At 44.0% G+C, this 22,976-nt stretch overlaps 1 protein-coding gene and 1 long non-coding RNA gene across 2 annotated transcripts in view; one reads left to right on the forward strand and one right to left on the reverse strand.

Annotated features, from left to right (window-relative positions):
* Positions 1–15,143: 15,143 nt before the first annotated feature.
* LOC141573218 (uncharacterized) lies at positions 15,144–17,381 on the reverse strand. Its single transcript, XR_012498925.1, has 2 exons — positions 16,275–17,381; positions 15,144–15,406 (listed from the first exon to the last, which is right to left on the reverse strand). It is a non-coding gene; the product is annotated as an uncharacterized LOC141573218 (long non-coding RNA).
* Positions 17,382–17,512: 131 nt separating this feature from the next.
* GARS1 (glycyl-tRNA synthetase 1) overlaps positions 17,513–22,976 on the forward strand; it is a 41,652-nt gene continuing 36,188 nt past the window's right edge. Inside the window, exon 1 of the mRNA XM_074340945.1 lies at positions 17,513–17,822. Coding sequence (XP_074197046.1) covers positions 17,604–17,822 — 219 coding nt within the window. The 5' untranslated portion in view covers positions 17,513–17,603. The remainder of the gene's footprint in view (positions 17,823–22,976) is intronic.

Here is a 22,976-nt window from a genome sequence, read left to right on the forward strand (position 1 = left end):
AGAAGGTATAAATGAGATGCCCCATGTCAGGTAACTAGTAAGCAGAAAAGTTAGTATTTAAACCCAGCCCTGACTGTCTCCATAGCTGCGTCTCCCTCCACTAATCTATTCTATACCACCCCACCTCATATGATCCTTTATTCTTTATATTCTTTACCTCTTCTAATTAGCTTCTCCTCAGCTTTCAAACAGACTCGATTCCTTCTCATAGAAAAATTACCTTCCTTTCAATCTTGGCCTCGACCCAACCTTCCTCACATCTTCCCATCACCCCATATTTCTTAAGATAGTCATCAGCATACCATTCCTACTTCCACCCCTCCCATGGGCTGCAACTCACAGCCATCCAGTTCTGCCCTTACCAATTTAGTGAAAAGGATTTCTCTAAGACAACCAGCAATGTCCTAATTTCCAATCCAATGTGTTCTTTTCAGCCCACATTCTGTTCTGTTTCATCAACTCTAAGACACATACAATTTTCCATTTTTCTGACATCAGGATGTCTTCCGATCAACAGCACTTTGTATTTGATGTTATACATTCCTTTGCTCCTCTGGACATTTCATACCGTGGCTCAGTCCCATCTCCTGGAGTCTCCACTCTCGTGCCACAGACTTGTGAACAGGTTTTCCTCCTTCCTCTCTCATAGCTCTACTAACTTCTTCATCAGCTCCTCTTCCTCAGACAACCGCAGGTGGTGGCGTAGATAGTTCGGTGGTGACCACCTTTTTCCCTTCATGCACAACTGGGTAATCCATTACAAAGGCTTTCTTTTTACACGTTACTAACTCCTAATTTCCGCTCCAGCTTCCAGCTTTCCTTTTAATTAGTTGCTTATCTGCCATGTGTCTGTGCTACAAGCACCACAAACTGTGTGTATTCCAAACCTTAACCCCTTTCCAAAACTACTTCCCTGCGTTTTTATTCCCTGTCTTAGATGTTGACATCACCATTGTCAAGAATATCTAAGAGACATCGAGTTTGGCTGAAAGCACGGCTCACATTTATTCATATGTAACGGAGGTCAGTCGTATATAAATTGTCACCATATAGGCAAAACAGGGTCTATGGAGGGAAAACCGTCAGTCAGCAGAACTTTTTGTTTTGTTTTGTCCTTGGGCTTGCGAATTGGCTGAAAACTATCAAAGGGGCAATTTGCACCCAAGCAGACTGCTTTATAGTCAGCGTAGGCAATTTCAGTTGTCTGTGATTCTCCCAAGAAATCTTGTGATTTCAGCTGTGGAGTGGGTAGGTGGTATGTTCATCTTTGGTTGCTGATATGCTTCCTTTGGTATCTATGCCATAGTTATGCCAGGACCTCCCTCTTTCTCTCAGTATAATTCCTCACTCTCCTCTGTGGTCAAAGATCCAACTCCATGGTTGACCTTAGTGACTTTTATGTCTTCTTGATGCAGTGTCATCCACTGGATGCTTACGATTATAGCTCACAGTACTATTTAAGCAGCTGGGTATCAGACAGTGGAGGCGCTCAATAAGTATAAGAACAATCACAAATATAATTTAAAAAACAACAACACCTGGAACCAGTTGGTATCCTGTTTCTTAGTTGGCCCAGGGAACCAGGAGAGTAAGTTTCATGTCTCTTATCTGTGATATTCCTTGAATTCCTTTGATTTTTTTTTTTAGATTTTGTGAACAGCAGCTAATGGTTAGGGACCTAAGGTTCAGTTAAGACATATAGATACATTAATAGGTCTTATTAGAGGGGTCTAAAGACAGCGGGCAAATTCATCAGTTGGAAAAATTGGCAGCCATGGCAATTGTTTGAGATAGGTAAATTAGAGAATCAAAGAGTAAATAGGAAAGAAGACAGCTGAGAGAAAGGCAAAAAAGGACTATGGCAGTCATTTTACAATCCAATACCTTGACCCACACAAAGGAAAGGATAGAAGTTATAAAAGGAGACAAACAATAAAATATTAAGTCTGATTCACAATCTTAATCTGAAAATCTTGCATAAAAACTGTCTATACTTTATGTCATCTTCTTGATCCAAAGATCTGAGAGTAGCTATTTCAGAGCTGTGTGCTTCTGAAAGCCTTTTACTGAGCCTCAGGGTTACGTATCTCCAGTGGGACTGGACGTCCCAGTTGTAGAATCCTTGGCGCATTTACACTGGGAATCACAACTCCGTGAGCATATACCCTAGAGTTTAAGAGCAATATTTGTGGTTAAAAATACTTGATATGGTCGGCCAGTTGGCTCAGTGGTTGGAGTGCAGTGCTCATAACACCAAGGTCGCCGGTTTGATTCCCACATGAGCCAATGAGCTGGGCCCTACACAATTAGATTGAAAACAACACCTTGCCATGGAGCTGATGGGTCTTGGAAAAACACACTGTTCCCCAATATTCCCCAATTAAAACAAAACAAAACAGAACAAAAGCTTGATATGACCTTCCCAAGGCTGATGTCTTGTGCCCTTCTCGGTCTGCCTAGTTTCCTGGATTTTCATCATGTCGGAACGTGTCTGATGTCTCTTTCAAAATACGACGTGCGGCCTCTGATTGTGTATATATTAGTTTTGTCAATAGCTGATAAGATTGAAATATAACAAGGTAAAGTCTGTTGGAGGACGAGTTAATCTGAGAATCATAGGTCGTCTGATTTGAATTTCATACAGTGAGAGTTTGGGGTTTGGGGTGTACACCTCATTGTGAGGGCAGAGGGCCAAACTTTAGGCCAAGAAAGGTTAAGCTTTTCTAAATATTTGGATAGTGTTGATTTTAAAATATCATTCATTTTGTTACCTTTCTAGAATTTTAGGGCTTATATGGACAAGGAAGTTTCTGTTTTATTTGAAGATTCTACATAGTTCCTTCAGTAGGGAAGCTGTGAGTTCCTCCGTCTGGGTGGAAAAAACAAAATCCCAAGGGTGTTTCTTTGTTGTTTTTTTTTAAACCAGTTAAAGTGTTATCCTTTTAGCAGAAGAAAGCTTTTTCCCCCCAACAAGCAAAATGCAGGCTATTACTGAAACATATTTACAAATCCATTTGTAAATGTTCAAGTGAATCTTGAGGTGAGATTCTGAGCCTTGCCCTAGCTTCACCGTGTTTCTTGGATTTTGATATTTACAGATAAGGGAAACTTTAGTCACCTAATGAGCATCAAGTAATATTCCTCCAAGCGTATTTTTTTTTGTATTTTGGATCGATTCATCCTTGCATCATAGATGATCCCATAAAACAAATGTGATAAAGGTCTGTACGTATGTGTACTTGGAAGACACCAGATGGCCATCCTGGGAAGTCCAAAACCCAGAGTTCTGCATGAGAGTTTTTTGTTGTGTTTTTTTTTCATTTAAGTACAGTTGATATACACTATTATATTGTTATATTAGTTTCAGATGTACAATGCATGACAGTTTTGATATATCACAGTCTTTTCCCTTCTGTAGGGGCAGATCACTATATATTAATCCTTCTGGATTGATGAAATTATATTAACTCTCATTATATAATAATAACAATTGTGGGAAAATCAGTAAGGGTTGTTTGTTTTGCTTAGTAGATGGCTAGGGCATTTCCTTTAGCTTCAAAAGTATTACTAGTATACATTTATAGTAGGATTTAAGTAGTATTTTTCATAGTATTTTAAAAATCATATTTCTTTCAGATGTTGTTTTGTCTCTAATACATTATTGATTCATTTTCCATTTTGGATTGAGGCGCTCAAAGAAGTTAGGAAATCCACTTGCTTTCATTGTGTGCCAAATCTTGAATGACCCAAAGGCATATATGCACGCTATCAGTGAGTGGTCTTGAATTCTTAAATCTTCAACAAGGTGGTATGCTCTGATAAGAGGCAGATGGGTACAGCTTATACAGCACGGAATGTACTTTGATTATTTTTAAGATACGAACCATGGAAAAACAGCATGTCAGCATTGCCCCAGGGAGTGTCAGTCAGGACATGGACTGTTGAGAGTTTGAAGAGCCGTTCAGGAGTCACGGGTTTTACTTTCATTAGTAGGGGGAGTGAGATTGGTTTTCTCGGGTTGGATCACTCAGGCTGGAGTGGTGCTTGACAATTACATGGGAAGTAGTCAGTGAAGAAATGTCATGGGTGAAACGCACATAACTACTACGCGCTGTTTCGAAGCCATTAGGTTTGAACATCAAATCCTATGAGGGCAGTGAGTGAGAAGTGGAGCTAAAATAGTGTCTACAGAGGTACTGGTTCTTTGCGATAAACAAAGCAGAGAAACCTGGCTAAGGTAGGCCATGGGCTGGTGATGAGTTTTCAGCTTTTGCAAGAGCACTTCTAAAACACAACTGTGAGGGATTTAGTATGGTCAGGGCGCCCAAAGTCAGGAGGTGCTCTCACATCTGCTTAGGAAAGGAAGAGGCCTACTTAGCACTTGGCTGTGAAGGGAGGGCTTCTGGCATGTGTGTTATAGAGAGCCCTGTAGTGATCGAGCTAAGAGAAAGATGGACGAACCAAATATGTCTTCCATGAAAAGGTGAGACCACTGTAGGTGCTGCCCAGTAGCCATCTGAGAGGTGTCCAGATTGCAAAATATATTGGAACAGTTTTAATATTTCGAATTTAGGGCTTGAATATGGAAAATGCAAAATAAAAGAGTTATCAGATGAGATATGAACATACATAAAGAGCATAAATAGTATGTGCCTAAATATAAGAAAATTATTACAGTCTCTGTCAGATGGACAATTTAAAGTGAAAACAGTGACAAGCAACGCTAATTATTAGCAATCCTAACTTTTTCAGAAATGAAGAATTTTTGTTTAAAAATGATTCAAAAGCATGGCAAAAGCAAAAACTAGGATAGTCAAAGACCAATCTTTTTCTGAACCATATTTCTCATTCCCAAACTTTGTTTACTAATTTGTATGCCTTTAGTTGTATATATTTAGATACACACGTAGAGTTAAATGGTAACTATATAGCTTTTAACCAAGCTTGGACAATACTTCTTTTCAGCATATCATGTAAGATAAAGCATATACCACATTGAATAAAACTACATATGCCATGTCCTAATACAACTACAGCAATTTCCTGGAAAACCCAACAAAAGGTCACGGTGACGCCCATCACCTTACATGTTTGTACCTCTTTGCAACCACTATGGCAGTGCCCACCTTATTCCAACTTTTAACCAAAGAAACTAACTCCTGTTCCCACTCAGGCACAAAGAAAACTGGGACGGAAGTAGCCGAGCACCGTCGGACATACTCGAGCACCTTCAGCAGACCAAGCCCTGCATTGACCCCTGCTGGTGGACCATAAGCACACCTTACACGCATCCGTTCTGCGTGTCTCCGACTCGGCAAACAGTAACATGTGTGCTAGTATTGACTCAAAGGCATTTGTACATCACGTGTTCATCTACTAACCGCTGGTCACTCCCTAAAGAACAAAAATAAGAAGCAAGGGCCGATCTATTAAAACTATGCTTTCTTATTTTTCTATGCTCTACCTTTTGGAATTTTGATCTGCTAAGACATCATCTGGGCATCCAAAGGTTATTCATTAATTAACTCAGTTATTAATCCAAGGTCTCAAAGTCAATCTAGAATCTTGGCCTTACAGTTTTAAGTTGACACTATAGAATGATATAATCACTGTGATATCAAAGAGATGATACTGTGAAATTTATATAGACAGTAGAAGTGGAATAACTAATTCTAAATAGTTTTTAATATGGTCCGAAGTTCACAAGAGCAAATCCTTTAAAAATATTATAACTCAGTTGGCCATATGCATTTCTTAACATTTTAATATTATTAAACAATTGGTAATGTAAGCTGATCTGAAGAGCAAGACTAATGAAAAGTTTAGGAAGTTGAGATTAGTAAGGCTTTCCTGAATGAACAAATCCAGGTCTTACAAACGCTAGAATGTTACGTAGCTATCCTTATTTTCTATCAGCTGAAAACAGAGAAGACATATTACTGTTGGTAAATAAAATTTTCAAACCAGCCGCTTGAGTACTTGTGTTGTCCAGCATCTGGACAGGACTTTTCATCTGTATGTCAAACAATGATCACAATTTCCTAAGTTATGTTAGAACTGTTAGAACAGGGACTAGCAAAGAGAATTAAGTCAAGGAGCCAACATACATGAGAGCATGGGCAAGAGGGCACTTTTGCTGTTAGTACCAGCACAGTACTAAGCGTGTGCTTTGCTGGTGACGTGAGGAAGCGTGAGATCCTCTCATCCTAGGCAGAGTGGAATAGACAAACCCAGGAGAGAGCCCTTTTGGATTACTTACTCTGCGCCCCTTTCGTGATGTTAGATGCCATTCGACCCACTCCTGACAATTACCTAGTACATGTACTAAGTATTTAAGTGCGTGAGCATCAGAGTTAATTTCGTTGTAATAAAGTATACAAGAAAACATTTTGTAAGTATAGGAAAATATACATAACTGAGTTTCTCCAAGCCTCATCAAGATGTGGGAGAGCTAAAGGGTCACAGTAGCAGTGATAAGTCTTGTCCCAACCTGCAAATGCAAAACTTGCAAATTTCTCTCCAAATATTTCTCCTCCATCCCAGGGAGTGTCTTGTCTGGCTCTCACGGCTGGTCTTGCTGGACCAGCCCTGTCGTACACCATCCCTTCCACCAGGTGGCAGCACTACTGTAGCAGGCGCAGCCCTCTGCCAGGAATGTGACAAAGAAGGCTTTTCTCCTCTTTGCATTAAACTCTTGTGAAAGAGTTCCCAAAGAGCCCAAGGGTTTGTGTTTGCTTTTAGAGGATAAAAGAGCGTGTTCAGCCCCTGTGTCTTCATAGGGATCAGACGTTAGTCCCCGAAAGCCAAGAGGGCTGTATTCAGAATTGCCTTGCTCCTCTAAATGAGTCTTGGCTGGGTCCTTCTGTTCCCTGGGCTGGATAAGAGCTTGGGAATAAGACAGATCTTGGATGAGTCCTACGTCTGCCATTTACAGCTACAAGACTGGGCAATTAACCTCAAAGCCTCTTCATGTGTAAAATGGTGACAGTGACGGTACCCATTTCATAGGGCTCCCATGCAGATTCAGTGAGAGTCTAGCACAGTTCCTGGCACATGGAATGCATTTCATCAACGTTGGTGCTTAGTGGTATAACCATATATACTTCCAAAAAAAGATACAATTATTTACAGTGATTACCGCTGGTGGCAGGACCAAAGATGGTTTTAAATTTCTTCTTCGTTTTCCAAATTCTCTTCAGTAAGCAGGCATTGTTTTCATCATATGGAAAACAGGGCAATTGAAATATAATGGAGTGTTGACCTCAGTGCCTGGTGATTCTGCTGCAACATTCAGATCCGCTCTTCACTGCTCAGTGCGCTGTGGGGCTGGGCCTGTGTCTTACCTGTTGGGGTGTCTTTCACATTAAGTCCATCGTTTGACTTCCGGTAGGTATCATATTCGTTGCCTGAACAAAGTCGCAACGGTAATAGCTTCAGGTTTTCATTTCTCAGTGTAAGAAAACACCTTTTTCTTCTCCACAGATTCTTCTCTCTTATGTAGGTCCCATTTCTAAGCCTTTTACCATTTAATTGAATCCTCTCCAAATTCTCCCTGTCAGAATTCCTCTTAAACTGAATTGGTTGTAGGCAGGTTTCCAGAAAGCTTTTCACCTGAGTGCCACACACCTCATGGCAGGCAGGGAGGTGGATGGGTCATTGAACTGAGATCAAAATTTTTTTAGTAGCTAAACAAAGACCCAAGGGCCAGCATAACCTAGAGCATATAAAGAGATTATAAAAGCAAATAGACATTTCCAGACATGTGTCATATTGTCATGTGAAACCCATGGTGAAGAGGGTGGTTGGTTTTCCCCCAGGTAAGGACTGTGGGGTTATTAGTAACAACATTGGCTGTTGTTACCATTTGGTTCCTTTGATCTTCACTTTGAGTGAATGAAATGGTCTGGCATTCTCTAGGGAGGATAAACTCAAGCAGGTACTGCCTGCGATTTCTTTCATAAAAGCAAAAGCAAAATAGTGGACATTAGCCTTTGGCAGCTGATACATTTAGTTCTTCCCTGACATGATTGAGAAACATGAGACTCTCTCTTTCCAGGGAATCTGAAGGAGGTAGGGCCCTTGAGAGACATGGAAAGTCCAGAGCAGCCCACTCTATACAGAGTCTGATACTCAATTACTCTTTTGACTCTGCGATCCACACTAGATTCTCCTTTGATTAAGTTGTCCAAGCATTTAGACTCCTAACTGGGTCTTAAAAGTTTCCAGCCCAATCTGGGATCTGTGGCCCAGGTGCCGGTGGTGAGGGTGGTGAGTTGTGGTGATGACGGCTGTGTCATTGATGGTGGCATCAGGAACAAGTCGAAGGAGAAAGAAAAGCTGGGCTTGCATGCATTAGCCAGGCGGGTTTCTGTCCATTGTAACCAGAGATGTCAGTTGACATGATGCCAAAACAAGGCAGTGTTCTGTCTGAGCTAAGGATTCTAGCAGGAGTGGGGAGAAGGTTTGGTGTTTCTGCGCTGCTGTGGCATCTATCCTGGTCACCTGGGCTTGAAGCAGAAGCACCATCTTCCGCCGCCTGCAGCATCTCTCGCTGCAAAAACCCGGTCTCTGTGAGGCTGAGGTGCAGGCACTCTGTCATTCTACCTTCTGTCTCTGTCCCCAAACACGGGACATAAAATTCTGCTCTCATCATCTAAGCAACAAATGAAAAACAAGTGAAAATTAAATCATGCCAATCTCCTTCGCAGAGGCCACTCTCTCTGGGTTGCCAGATGGAGCCTAAGCTGGGAAGTGAAGCTGATCAAGCTCACCTCCGAAACCCTGGGTCATGAGGAAACTTCCAACTAATGGGCACATTGCTCTAACCTCTCCCACATGACGTGCCAGCAAAGAGCTGGGCCAGGAAAGTCTCCACTCACTCAAAGATGAGTCATCACAGAGGACGCCCCAAGGGTCGCTCCCAGCATAGGCAAGGGACAGGCAAAGAAAGTGGCAGATGCAGGACCCTCACCAGGAAAAGTCTCAACCAGACAATTGCCAGGCATTTAAAAACATCATGAAATGATTGCCTCTAAGAAGAAAGAGTACAGGAAAAACAGTGGGAAAATAAAATAGAATCAAGGAAAATGGAAGTTAGCCCAAGGGAGAAAAAACACTGCTGCAAATATTGGAAGGATGCAAAATGAAACGGAAATAGAAGAGTTGAAAAGAATTAGATAGGCAAAGACACCTGATGTTTATGAAATTATTAAGCGCCTATGATATACCAGGCACTGGAATACAGTAGTTGTATAACCAACACTGGCCAGGCCCTTATGGCCCTTGAAACAAAACTGTGTCTTGTTTTCAGCTTTCCAGACCATCTACAGTTAAAACTGCGATGGCCACCCAACAACGCGCCCTCAGACAAGGGGCCCTTGTGCTCCCGCCATCATTAGGCATCTGATATTACTCAGCATTGGAACAGCCTCCTAAAAAAGTCATTTACAAAGATTTCGAACTTTACCTTGTCACCTCCTCTTTAGCTTGTTCACTGTTATGGACTGAATTGTGTCCCCCACACCTGCCAAATTCATAGATGGAAGCCCTAACCCCCAACATTACTGTATTTGGAGATAGGACCTGTAGGGAGGTAATTAAGGTTACATGAGGTCATAAGGGTGGGGCCCTGATCCAACAGGACTGGTGTCCTTACAAGAGGAGGAAGAGACACGAGGAGTGCACAGAGAAAGAGAGACAGAGAGACAGAGATAGAGAAGGTGGGGTCAGGACATAGCAAGACGGCAGCCGGCTACAAGTCCAAAAGAGGGTCTTAACCTGCAATTGAATTTGGGGCACCTTGATCATGGACTTCCAGCCTCCAGAACTGTTGGAAAGTAAATGTCTGTTGTTTAGGCCCCCCAGCCTGTGCTATTTCGTTATGGCAGCTCGAGCAGACTAATACAGTCACTAATGTTGGCCCTGCCTAGAAAGGGATCACCTCCCCGTGGTGGCCTCCTCGGTAATGACCAGAACAAAAAGGGTGGTGAGCTATATAAGCCTATTAGGAAAATTTGGGATTCTACCTTGACCATTCCCGTATTCTTTTTATCTATTGTAAGATGTATGGAAGTACAGTTTACCATTTTAACCATTTGAAGTGCACAATTCAGTGTGATGACGTACATTCACGATGTTAGGTAACCATCACCGTGATCTATTTCCAGAACTTTTCCATCATCTCCACCTGAAACTTTGTACCCGTTAAACAGTAACTCCCCAGCCCCCTCTGCCAGTCCCTGGTAACTTCTATTCTACTTTCTGTCTCCAGGAATTTGCCTTATCCAGACATGGCGTGTAAGTGCAATCACACGATATCTGTCCTTTTGTGTCTGGTTTATTTCACTTAGGAAATGGTTTCAAGGTCCATCCATGTTGTCACGTGTCAGAATTCTCTTCCTTTCTTTGGTGAAATAATATTCCATTGTGCTATGTACATAGCACATTTTGTTTATCCATTCATTTGTTCCTGTATTCTTGAGAGTTCTCTTTACTCCTTAGTGGTTAAGCCTCTGTTGTCAGTTAGTAATCATTTATATTAAACTTTCCCTGTTACCATTGTGTAGTTTTTGTCTCCCAACTAGGACCCCGACTAACATGCCTGCCTTTGGAACTGCTCTTCTCTAATTCAGTGTGACTTTGGGGGTCCATCATGGCACCTCATTTCTCTCATCATAAATCATAAGCTCCATCACTTCAGTAACCGTGAGGGGTCCCAGGGCAGGCATAGGACCCAACCAGTATCAGTCAGATCCTCCCCCAGGGTTGGTAGATGGATAGGGGAGACACTGACCTACAGGTGGATATGGGGATCCCCAATGGGGATTACTATGCTGGGGTTCTTGCAGCCACATTCCTAGACGTGTATAGGGGGCTTATCTCGTGGTCAGAGAAATTGAGACCCAGATGCAAAGAGAAATGGAGAGTCATATGGTCTGCCTCCAAGACACCTAGAGATAGTATAGCCTGAGAAGAAGGTTAGAATTTAAGGAACCGAGGAAGTAAATAAGAAGAGTGAGAACAGCAGCCAGAACTGCAGAAGAAACATCAGGAGATGGTGGCATCATGCTATCATGATATCAAGACAGGATCCTTTAAGAGAAGGGCTGGGGTGAACAGTGGACGATAAATGGCCCCTGGATGGGGCGCCCGGTTGTGATGGACCCCAGTGTAAACTGTGTCAGCAGCGTGCTCTGGATTCATCACCTCTGGGCCTCTCCCTGTCCACCTCCAGCACCCTCGAGAGCCCTGGGCTTGGGCCACACTTGCCGTTCCCCAAAGGTGCCATCCATGGCTTTCAAGCTTCCCAGCTTAGCCTTTCGACCAAGTCTCACTGATTGCCAAGTTCAGCTCTTCAGAGCTGCCCAGCAGGTAGGTCCTTGATCCCAAGTGGGAGGAGCCGCTCCCGCAGGCCTTGATGTGGTCCTTCCTTGGATCACTTGTTACGCTGTTGGCTTTGCACAGAAGTTCTGTCTCCTCCTTCAGCCCGTGGACTCCTTTAAAGCCTGGAGTCCTTGGGTTTATACGTCTTTGTGTTCCAAGCACTCAGCACAGGTCTGGCCTTGAAAGGAGCTCAGTGCACACTAATGGATCAGAGCCGGCAGGGGTGCGCTCACTGACCCTCCTGATGTAGGAGAATGCGATCTGGTTGCCATGGTGCTGACAGAGCTTTATCTACCTGCTGTTCTCAGGAGGAGCAGAGCACCCGGAGCTGACCGTCCTTTGGCATCTGGCCGGTGTGACCTGTGGAATTAACGAGGATGCGTGTCTGGCCAACCCTGAGGTGGCAAGACAGCCTTTCTAGCTACACACACCTTTCTGCGCTTTGCTCCCCGGCAGGTAAACTGTTGGGTAACATCAAAGAAATGTCCTCTTTTCTGTCCCCGGAAGATTTAAAGGGCTCCTCTTTTGCCAGTATTCCCTTAGCTCTCATGCCAGTTTTTTCTCCCCTCCTACACTGTCCTTTCTATCTCCTTGTCAGCCATCCTAGGACAAGGGTTTCCAAACTATAGCTTGAGGGCCAAATCCTCAGAGGATCTCAGCCTTTTCCTAAAGGCCTTGCACTGATTAAACGAGGCTCACCCACATTATAGAGGTTTCCTTTGCGCAAAGTCTACTAATTTCAATGTTACCCTCATCTAAGAAGTTCCTTCACAGCAACATCCAATTGTGTTTGCACAAATACCTGAGTGCTGTGGCCTAGTCAAGGTGACACATGAAATTGATCATCACAGCATGACCCAGTTCTAGTCAATGAGACGTCAACAGACATTGTTGAGTGGGCTTCTGGGAGGGCTTCTGACGAGGGAGGCAGTTTCCTTTTCTTTATCCTTCCTGCCTGAGAAGTGAGCCTAGTGGTCCGCACTTACTTCATCAGCCATCTTGAACTAGCCCTGAGGGAAAAGCCAAGAGACGCTCAGAGAACTCAGCCCCTGTATCCTTATGCCTTGCACCTGCCCTGGATTTCTCGCCTTTGCACCTCTTTTTGGATGAGAGAAAAACAGAGCCCTGTGTTGTTATGCCTCTGTTTTTCATGTCGCTGTTACGTGTAGCCAAATGCAATTCCTAATTAATACACCACTCTCTGCTTCTTGTCTCAGGTCTGAGCATTCTTCAGCCTGGCCCCCAAGCTTCCATTCACTCTGGAGTTTCCCAGCTGTCCCTCCAACAGATGTCCTGTCACTTGAACTAGCCTGAATGGCTCCTGTTTGTATCCAAGAACTCTGCCTTATATAAGGCATAAGCCAGGTGGAAGGGACTGAGGAGATTTGGGGCGTGATGTGGGAGAGGGATGATAGAGATGAAAGTAGGTTCCAGATAGAGGCATGAGTCTGTGCAGAGGCCAAAGGCAAAAGGCCACACCCCCTGGAGGTCCGTAAGGCTGGATCACAGAGTGTGGGGAGACTGGCCAGAGGGAGACGGAGAGGTAGGCTATGGGGAGAGTAGACTTTATCTCGAGGGATATGGGAAGTCATGGGTAGGCTCTGTGTGTGTGTGTGTGTGTGTGTGTGTGTGTGTGTGTGTGTGAGTGAGTGTGTGTGTGCATGTGTGTGTGTCACATGATCACATTTCCAAATTGGGATGCTCACTGTAAGTATAGCAAGGGGCTAGGATTGCAGGGATCCAGGTAAGAAATGATGGAGGTGGGGGGAGAGGTGAAACAGAGTTTAGAGAGGCTTGGAGATAAATAAAATAGGCAAGAACTGTATTTGGTGGGTAAAGGAGAGAAAGATGTCAAGTTCAGAATAAAAAATTCTGGCTTGAGCCCCTAGATGGATACTCTCCCTTCTTCTAGGTTTATCATCCTCACCACACCCCTGTACCCATGGAAGGGTTCCTGGTGGCCGAAGAACCCGTCATCTCTCATCCCCACCCTGGAGTGACAATAGTCACCGTCCTTCACATGGTCTCAGGTCACGTCATCAAAGGCAGTGAAATGGTCTTGCTCCCTTGATTCTGGTTAGAACATCCACCCGGTATATCATGTCCGGTCTTGGGCCCTGATGTGGGGGAGTTTAACAACCGGAACTTGTCCAGGTAAGGTGACCATCAAGAAACCGTGCTACAGAGGAAGGTCTGAGGGACCTGGGATTGGACAGTTTTTAAGGGGATACGGCTCCTGTGTGCAAATATCTAAAGGCAGGGGGAGCAGAGAGGGTTCTGGGTCAAAAGCTGATTTCTGCTCAGCAACCCTCTGAAGGCCAGGCCTGCAAGCGCCCCTGCACAGCCCACTCTGCCTGGGAGCTGGTTTGTGAGGAGCTGCTCCCCTCTGCTGGACAGATGGAGACCTGCTCTCCTTCCATTTAGAGATTTGCTTCCCTAAGTCACAAATTCACAAACCCACAGTAAGAGTTGGAAGGGGCTAGAGGTCAGGTGTAGTCCCCCTCCATGTTCAGAAGGGGAGACTGAGGCCAGAGAGTTAGAAGAGGAGCTGGGACTAGGCGTGTGACGTCTTCCCACCCACACCAAGTCTGGGAAGCATCCTTAGAACCCTGGAGGTGTGGGGCTGGAAGAAAACCAGCTCCTGGGAACTCTGCACACACCTTAGCTTGAAGGACAAGCAGCAGGAGAAGGAGAAGGGGTGGGTACCTCACTTCAAGTAGAGGCATCAGAAAGCTGGAGAGATGCTCACCCAGGGCAGTGGACCAGGGCCCACCAGTCAGTCCACTCACTCTGGATAATTCCCCATCAGCCTGTGGGAGTGAGCCCCGCTTTGCCTACCTCCACACTCCTGAAAAGGTGTGTATAAACTGGACTTTGGTCAATCAGCTGCTCGTCTCACCCTCTCCCTCTTCCCGTGTCCCAGATATCCTCCCCACCTTTCTCATACACGGCCCAGTGTTTGTGGAGTAGTTAGGGCAAGCTCGCTGCTCTGACAAACAGATCAGCATGTGTAATAGCTTAAACACAATGGAAATGTACTGTTTACGCATGTCACCAGTTCAAACAGCTTATCGGAAAGGGGTGGGGCAATGGGCTCTGTTCCACATCATCACTCAGGAACCAGGCTCTGCCATCTTTAACACAGGGACATGGATTTCCAGCCAGCAGAAAAGGGAACAGCATGGAGGGTGACACACGGGAGTTCATATAGGCCAGGCTGGGAAGTGGTGGCGGCAAGTGCAATCATGTTCCCTTGGCTAGAACTCAAAGGAGTTAAGGAGTGGGTTAAACTGTTGGAAGCTTCTGGAAAGGAGAAAGAGAACAACAGAGGGAAATAGAGCCCCAGAGAAACAGCCTCGCCTCTCCCCTCGCCTACAGAAAGAGCATATGAGAGAGAGGGAGTCCTCCCTAACTTATGTAGGAAATTATGTATGTATGTGAAATGGACTTGTCTTTGCTTAGAAATAGTACAAATTGTGGACCCAGCTAAAATAGTGTTTATCACTGAGATATTCGATTTTGAAGGACTTTCCATATTGTACCACTTAAAAATATTTTCAAAATGCAGAGGTTATTCACTCTGTAAAACAATGCAAGTAACACAGATACATTATATATATTTAAAAAATATAAGGCCCCCTTGCCTCCTTATTCTTTCCCCCTCTGTCTCTCAATTTCTAAGTTATATATTGCTGTAATATTTGAAATTTCCAAGGAGCAAGTATTTTTTTTATAATCAGAAAGAATAAAGATTGAGAGGATGAAAAAATAACCATGATCTTTATATTAGTTTCCTAGGCCTGTTGTAACAAAGTACCACAAACCAGTAGCTTAAAACAATAGAAATGTATCCTCTCACAGTTAAGGACGCTAGAAGCCCACAGTCAAGGTATCAGGAGGACCAGGCGCCCTCTGGGACTCTGGATAGAGTCCCTTCCTCACTTCGGTGGTGGCCGCCAACCCTTGCTGTTCCTGGGGTCACAGCTATGTCACTGTCTTCACATGGCAGTCCTCCTGTGTATCTCTGTAGGAAGAGACAGGAGGAACTCTGTGAATTGAGGGAAATGCTCTTTTTCTTGATTGAGGCGTGGGTTATAAGAGGGTATTCATTTGTCAAAATCCTTTGACATGCACACTTAAGATTTGTACATTTCAATGTAGGCACAAAGTTTGTTCCTCAAATAAAGAAAAGAACTTTCATAAGAAAAAACAACAACTATGACCGTGTATATACAATGCTAGGGCCTGTCGTGGGTCCTTGAAAGAGCCCATCCAAATGAGGGTCCCTGAAACTCACTTACAGCTTCAGTAGTTTCATTAGCTACATGTTACAACTGCCTCTGTCCCTGCTGCTCATGTAGTAGTTGCGTGACTGTGGACAAGGTGTTTGATAGCTTGGTGCCTTGAATCCCGACTCTGTAAAATGGGTATTATTATGGAACCTATTTCATTAGATTGGTAAATAAATTACATAACTTATAATACTAACTGGTGCACAGTAAGCCCTCAACATTTATAAGCTATTATTATTGTCTGCAGAGGTAGTTTTCTAAGGAAAACGACGTAGGAAATTCTGCTAAGAGCCACATGGACCTAGTGAAGCATCCTGAGCAGAGGTGTAACATGCCACTGCTCTGCCTTTTAGCAATAATCACTGAGGCAGCCGTGGGGAGGGCGGACTGGAAGGGGGAAGAATGGATTGGGAGACCAGTGGTAGGACTGTCGTCACACGAACATGGGAGACAGTATTGATCTAAAGAATTAAAAACTATGTAACTGGATTCAAAGGATACAGACTTTGAATATGTTCTAGTAACAATGTAAATAAGAGCAGATATAAAAATTAAGATCGTTTTTCATATTTAAAAGTATTAAAATAAATGAAAAATTACCTATTAAAGCAAAGCCAAAGAAAAATTAGGATGGATAAAATATCAAATCTCGAAATAAAAGTTTTAAAAATACAAATTGTTTCATATTGCAAAAGGTTCTTCAGCCGCCCTCCCTGCCGATGCTAAATTGTGAGTACTTTTCACAATGTGCGATTCTACAAATTGGAACAGGCAGAAAAGTAACATGGACTTTCCTACTACTGGGAAAGGTCTTCATTCTGGTGAGCCTGTCTACTCGTGTACACTCCTGGGTGGCACTGTTGGTCACAGGGAAGGTGTGTGTGGCTGGCTTCAGGAGATACTGTCCAACCGGTCTCCAATTGTCGCTTCTCCAGTTGACACTCTTCTCAGTGCAGGAGCGTCCTACTGCATCACTGGGCATTTCCCATCATCTTCATTTTAGGCCTTCTCTTGGCGATGCTATTTTAATAACAACACCATTTTTTATTTTTCTATTCCCTCTATGCAAAGGGAATCCAGCTTTCCAGCTAACCCACACTTGGGACAGGAGGGAGGAAGGGAGCCATCTCCAACAGGCAGGTCCGCTGAGGTAAGACCACAGGGAATCCGGGCTCCTGGATAGCTCATCTCCACTCCCCTGCTTTATCATGTTTCCCTGCTTTTTCTCGTCTCTTTGCCTCTTTCCTTTCCTCACTTCTGCTGGTTCAAATCCTGCTCACCCAGCACTGATCTTCTCCCAAAAGTCCGTCACCCCTCCTCTCTTTCCCCAGTTTTGTCTTGACGTTGGCAAGGCGTGGATATGTGAAGATGGGCAAGTCATTAAACCCTCTTGCCCTGTTTCCTCATCTGAGAAACATCTGAGCTTGAGCAACATTGAATGTAAACCCCTATCAGATTTGATGTTTTAAGACCCTTTCAGGCCTAAGGGGCAGAAGAACAGAAACAGTAGTGTGTTTCCCAGTGTGTCAGCCCGTGTCAGCGCCCGCCCGTGTGCAAGCCTTTGCATTGAAGGTCCGCGTGAGTTTCAGTTTGCATGTCTCGAATGGAGCTGTGTCCTTGAACGTCCACCCTCGGGGTGGCCGGAGGCATCATTCTGCAACGCTGCTGGCAGGGGGTTACCTGCGACCCCGCAGCCCTCCCGGGCGTCCCAGGTGGGGCTGGCCCTCTCGGAGCTCCGAAGGCCCCCGGGTTCTTCCGGGGTTTTGTGTCGAATCTGCTGGCGGCGAGCCGGTGCCGCGTTGCGGCGTGTGGAATGTGCGGCTGCGCGCGCGCCGCGGCGTTTACGCGGCGATTTCATCATGCTCGGGGCCGGGCCGCGCGCGCCGCTTCCGCCGCCGTATTCTCCGCACCGCCCAGGGCCGCCGGCTCATGCCCTTTCCGCGCCGGGCGCTGCTTAGAGCCGCCAGCACCGCTCTGCTGCTGTCGCTGCCACCCCGGCTCCCGGCCCGGCCACTGCTCCTGCCTCGCCGGCCCGTCAGCACGCGCGCCCCCGCCCCGACCTTAATCTCCGCCGCCTCCCGGAGCAGCATGGACGGCGCCGGGGCTGAGGAGGTGCTGGCACCTCTCAGGCTAGCCGTGCGCCAGCAGGTACCGGCACTCCGCCTTCCCTCTGGCCGGGCGCGACCCGCCACCCTCCCGTCCTGGTTATCCTCGCCTCTTTCTCCCCGGGCGCCCGCCCACCTGGCCGTGACCCCTCGCCTTCCTTCTCTGGAAGCCCTTGGTTTCCTGGCATCTTCCTCGCCTCCGCCACTTCGGACCCAGGTCCCCGGGTGCGTCGGCCACCGTCCCTCCCACGGACCGCCGTCCTTCCCTTATCTTGGGGGCTCCCTCGGGTCCCCTTGGACAACCTGCATCGCTCGCGCGCTCGCGATCTGCCCTCCTTTCCCATCTTTGTTGCTGCCCGCGCCTCCTCGCTCCCCGATGGCGTTGGGATCGGTGACCCTTTGCTTCTCCTCCTGTCCGAGCTCAGTAACCTCCACTTCGCTTGTCCAGCCTCCGCTGTGTTCCCTGTGCACCGTGGGTGGCGAGGGTCCCAGTCCTTCCCTGGTCGGTCACGGGCCGAAGCTGCGGCTTCTCTCCTCTCAGCCGGACTCTTCGGGATGCTTTGCGGGGTGTTTCCTCCTTGACACCTTCCTTCAGGCAGCGCTTAGTTTGCCGAATGACCGGCTGAGAAAATACAAGTAGTCGAAACGTGGATGTGGGGACGTGTTGAACTTTTCTTTTTTCCCTTTCTAATAATGATGTCAGTTCTTCATCCTTCGCTCCTGTCATTTTTTTCTGGCTTCCGAAAGGGCCACTTGGAATGAGTGAGTTTCAGATCGTAAACCTGGGGAACCGTGAATGTTGCTGAGTTGCTCGGTGAAGTCAGCCATCCTTCGTTTGGAGCGTTTCGAAATTTGCTTTTGCGGAAGGGAGGGTCGTTTTTATGGCTGGAGGACTTGGTGATTTATTTGTACAGGCCCGCTTTTCCTAGGGCGCTGCGTGGATATCTGAATGTAGAGAGGACGAGGACAGGATTATTTCAGATGAATTTTCACGTCCAGTCAGGTAGAGCCAAAAGCTTGGAATAGGAGCCCGGGGATCGATGACTTCGTAGTAAACATGAAACGGGTTTCTCCTGCACGGGCGCCTGATGCAATAACTTGCCTTAGCTACGGAGGGTGGAACCCTCTCTCAGAAATAATTCATTGGGCAGAGCTGCCACAAATCCAGCAAATCCTGCCACTTTGCAGTGTCTACTTCTTGCTAGTGTGAACCTGACTGATTCAGTCGTGTTTTGTTTTGCAAGTTCACTATGGGCTTAATGTTTTTCATTATTGTTATCGGAACTCTGTGTATGCTTATTCTCCGTCTCCCTAAACCCACGATCCCCAAATAAAATTAGGTGTGGTCCCTTTGTCTTTTCTGTGACTCTCAATTTTTTTTTCATGTCCTTCACTTTCATGTCCTACATCTAATTGAAAGAAAAAAAAAGAAAAGAAAAGAAAACCAAAACACATGCTCAAACCCCTCCCTCTGCCACGTTAGTCTGGAAGTGCAGTGCAAATTACTCATCTGTAGTCAGAACTGGGGAAGTAGTTAACTGAAGTAAACTGATGGAGGAACAACCTCCCCGTGCCGTTACTATCTTCTGTATTGTTTATGTTGGCTTGTTTGTTAATTTTTTCTGTACTTGAAGATATTTTCTGAGTATGTAAGTTAGTTTATGTAAGTTAGTTCACGTTCTTTTTCTAATTTTCCAGGACCACACATATATGAACTTTAGATCACACTGATTCCAGTGTCAGCTGGAAGGGAATTTAAAGACATCTAGGTAAACCCATTTTGTTTTTTGCTTCTGAGGAAATGAGACACACTGTCCCATCTATCCATTTTGCATATTTCCATTGTGAAGTGTATGCAATTGAAGACATCCTTGGAGTGGGAATTTCAAGGTGCTTATCACCAGGTCTTGTTAGTGGGATGTGTTTCCGACAAATATGTGTTTCGTATTAATTTGCTAATCGACTAGGCTGTGTAGATGCTGTCGCTTTTAAAGGTTTAGTTTGTTGATTGACTGACATATATTTTCCCATGGCATATTATTTCCTGGAGGATTAGTTAGAAACTTGTAGGAGGGCTTCAGAACATCAGGAAAACTACTGCATTAGTTGTTTGATGAGGGCACTCTAGGACAATTTAGTTTTTAAAATATTAGGAATTAGCATAGAGTGGCCAGCTTTTATTTTGCCAAATAAGGACATTTAAAAAATGAGTACAGTCATCAAACTGCCACCTGAATTCATGTTTCATTTCATTAAAAAAAGGATATTTTAATATATAAGAAAAAAAGGCAGACCATAAGTCAGAATAAAGAAGTTATTTATATTGAGTAGGTTTAGCTTTGAAAAAAGATCTAAAACATTTTTTTTTAATTTTTTTTTTTTTACCATATAGTAATGAAAATTCTGTTCTGCAGTGTCTTGTTTTGGATCTATTGCTCTAGGGCACTGGTCTCAAATTGTGGTCAGCAAATCCTTGGAAGTCCCCAAGGTCAAAGCCATTTTTATAATAAGATGCTGTTTTCCTTTTTCACTGTGTTCACATTTGCCTGATGGTGCAAAAGCTGTGGTGGGTAAAACTGCCTGCCTTTAGCACTGATCAAGTGAGGGACACCAAGCTAAGTCACTATATTACTCGTCACACTCTAGCAGTTAAAAAAGAAAACAAGAAGTGAGTTTTGCTGTAGATTGTCCCTGACGGAGCAGTAAAAATGATTAATTTTATTAAATCCAGACCTGTTTTCATCCATCAGTTTAATTTTCCGTGTGACAAAATGGGAGGTATGCATAAAGCATATTGAAATACGATGACTGTGTCAGGGAAAACATTTGTATGACTGAGTTACAGGCTGAACCATCTGCCTCTTTTAATTGAACACTATTTGTAAAATGTCTGCGAAAGTATTGTTATTCAGTCTTGGGTACTGGGCATTCATTTTTTGGGAAAATGAGTGAAGTGAGACTGTCATTTCAAGAAAACAACTGATAATATTTGTGGCCAATAATAAAATTAAGTTTTTAGGAAATTTTAGAATTTTGGAAAATTCATTACTGTTATTTATAATGAATTAATAAATATTTAAAATTTGCATTTTAATTTCTAATACAGTAAAAATTGATAGAAATGACCCACAACAACAAAAGCATTTTGGCGTCCTCGGTAATTTTTAACAGTATAAAGAGGTTCTGGGACCAAATTTCTAGAACTGCTGCTTTAAGGGAATGGACGTATCTGATTTATATGAAGACCAGTGTGGTCTGTTGACTGGAATAGCCCTCCAGGAGCTGAAACTTAATTGTCAAGATAAGAGAGGTTTTTGAAGAATTGCTGGATGGGCTTTCGTTATATCCCTGAAGTTGTATTTCCAGAGTTTGGATCTGACTCCACGGTTTACTAGCTGGTGGCATTCAGCAAATTTGTTAACCTTTCTGTAGTCAAACTTCTTCATCTGTAATACAGGACTGGAGTTATAAACATTAAAATATGATACGTAGTTCATGTAAGTACTGACAGTGCTGCCCATAATACATGGTAAGTTCTTGGTAAAATGTTAGGTATCATTCTGAGATGAGTGTGGCTTAGTGGAGTGTTGGTTTTACCAAATCGTTGATGTCTTCTGAATTTGGTAAGACAGGGTAGTAGAAAAGCCTTTTTAATGAGTTCTTGGGTGGTCTTTAAATGATGATTTACTGTCTAAATCACTAACGGTAGGAATAGATATGTGAATTAACATTGTGTTTTGATGTTTCATATTTTCTTGTACTGTAATTGGGAGGCTACAGATAAAACCCAGATCTTAGTAGTAGTTAGAGACTTAGGGTGAAGAGCCCTGGATTTTTCTCTGCATTGATCTTCTGAACTGAGAGTGCCTATTAAAGCTCTTGCTTAATCCACAAAGGGCAAATAAAACGTTTATGAAGTTTTTGTCCATAGCTATAAAACACTCGGAAATCTGAGACGAACCCATTAATCTAAACCAGAACCCTCTAGCCCCATGTGTGTAAAGGCAAACACCTTGCAAAGTAGAAGAAATGTTTTCTTGTTTTTTCTTGGCCGGCTGAATATGTGTCCTGATATATATGAAGGATCCATGAAGATCCGGCAGAATGATATCTCACCTAATAACTACTTTGCTTTATAATCACAGGCTCTTTGTTCAAATATATGTTTTTATGGCAAGAATTTATCCAGGAACTAAGCTTCTTATTGATGTTTCTTAAGGCTAATTTAGAGACATTGATGACGTTTAACATCAGTTTCATTGAAAACACACACACACATACACACAAAATACAGTTGGGTGGTGAAGTAGAGAGAAGAAAAATAATTAGAAATTAGGAATCCTTAAGTACTTTCATCCATGTTAAGATCACCTCCAGTTCTTTTGTTTTCAGGATTCAGTCATTACAAATCATGATTTTAAAAGTGATAGAAAGAGATTAATTTTAAACTCTTCCTCCCTGTAACTTTACTTGTGGCGGGCTTGCCAGTGCCCTTCGGGAAGCTCCAACAGAAAAAGGAGATGAAATATGAGAGATTGGCAGTACTTGACACACGGGTAGATAGTCAAAAGAATCGCTGGCCTGCTTCTTTCAGACATTCAAACAGAGTTACTACTTGCCAGCCTCTTCAGGATAAAGGCTCTCACAGAGCTCTTATCCCCATCAAGAAGCACCGTTAGCAAACATTTATGAGACAGATGATCTGATAAATAGAGGAAGCGAAAAGAACACTGCATGAGTCAAGAGTAAACCAGTAGATATTACTGAGTATTGAGTGCTTGGCACTGTGCTGGGTTTAGGTTATGATATCAGTCCACAAATATTTGAGTGTCAGAATTGACATGCCCAAATTCTGTCCTAAGACAGAGACAGATAAAATGCATGTACATAGGTGAGCCAGTGCATTGATGGGATGATTTCCGGTCTTGTCAGTGTAGTGAAGAAGCTGAAATAAAGTTAGAAGCTGACTGGGGCCATTGCATTAGCTAGAGAGCTCAGGATAGTAGGATAAAAACTGCTAGGATAGTATAATGACAGACCAGAGTTATTTGTACACAAGAGGAAAAACGAATTCAGTAGCTCTGAGCTTTCAAACCCAGCTTCCCCTTTTATACCAGGTATTTTGGAATTCCCCATTACTCTCTTGTAATGAAATTCTTACGAAATCCATACTAAATCTAATTATAGAAAAAACATA

This window comes from Rhinolophus sinicus, linkage group LG09, assembly GCF_036562045.2.
Source record: "Rhinolophus sinicus isolate RSC01 linkage group LG09, ASM3656204v1, whole genome shotgun sequence".
Taxonomy (NCBI): Eukaryota; Metazoa; Chordata; class Mammalia; order Chiroptera; family Rhinolophidae; genus Rhinolophus; species Rhinolophus sinicus.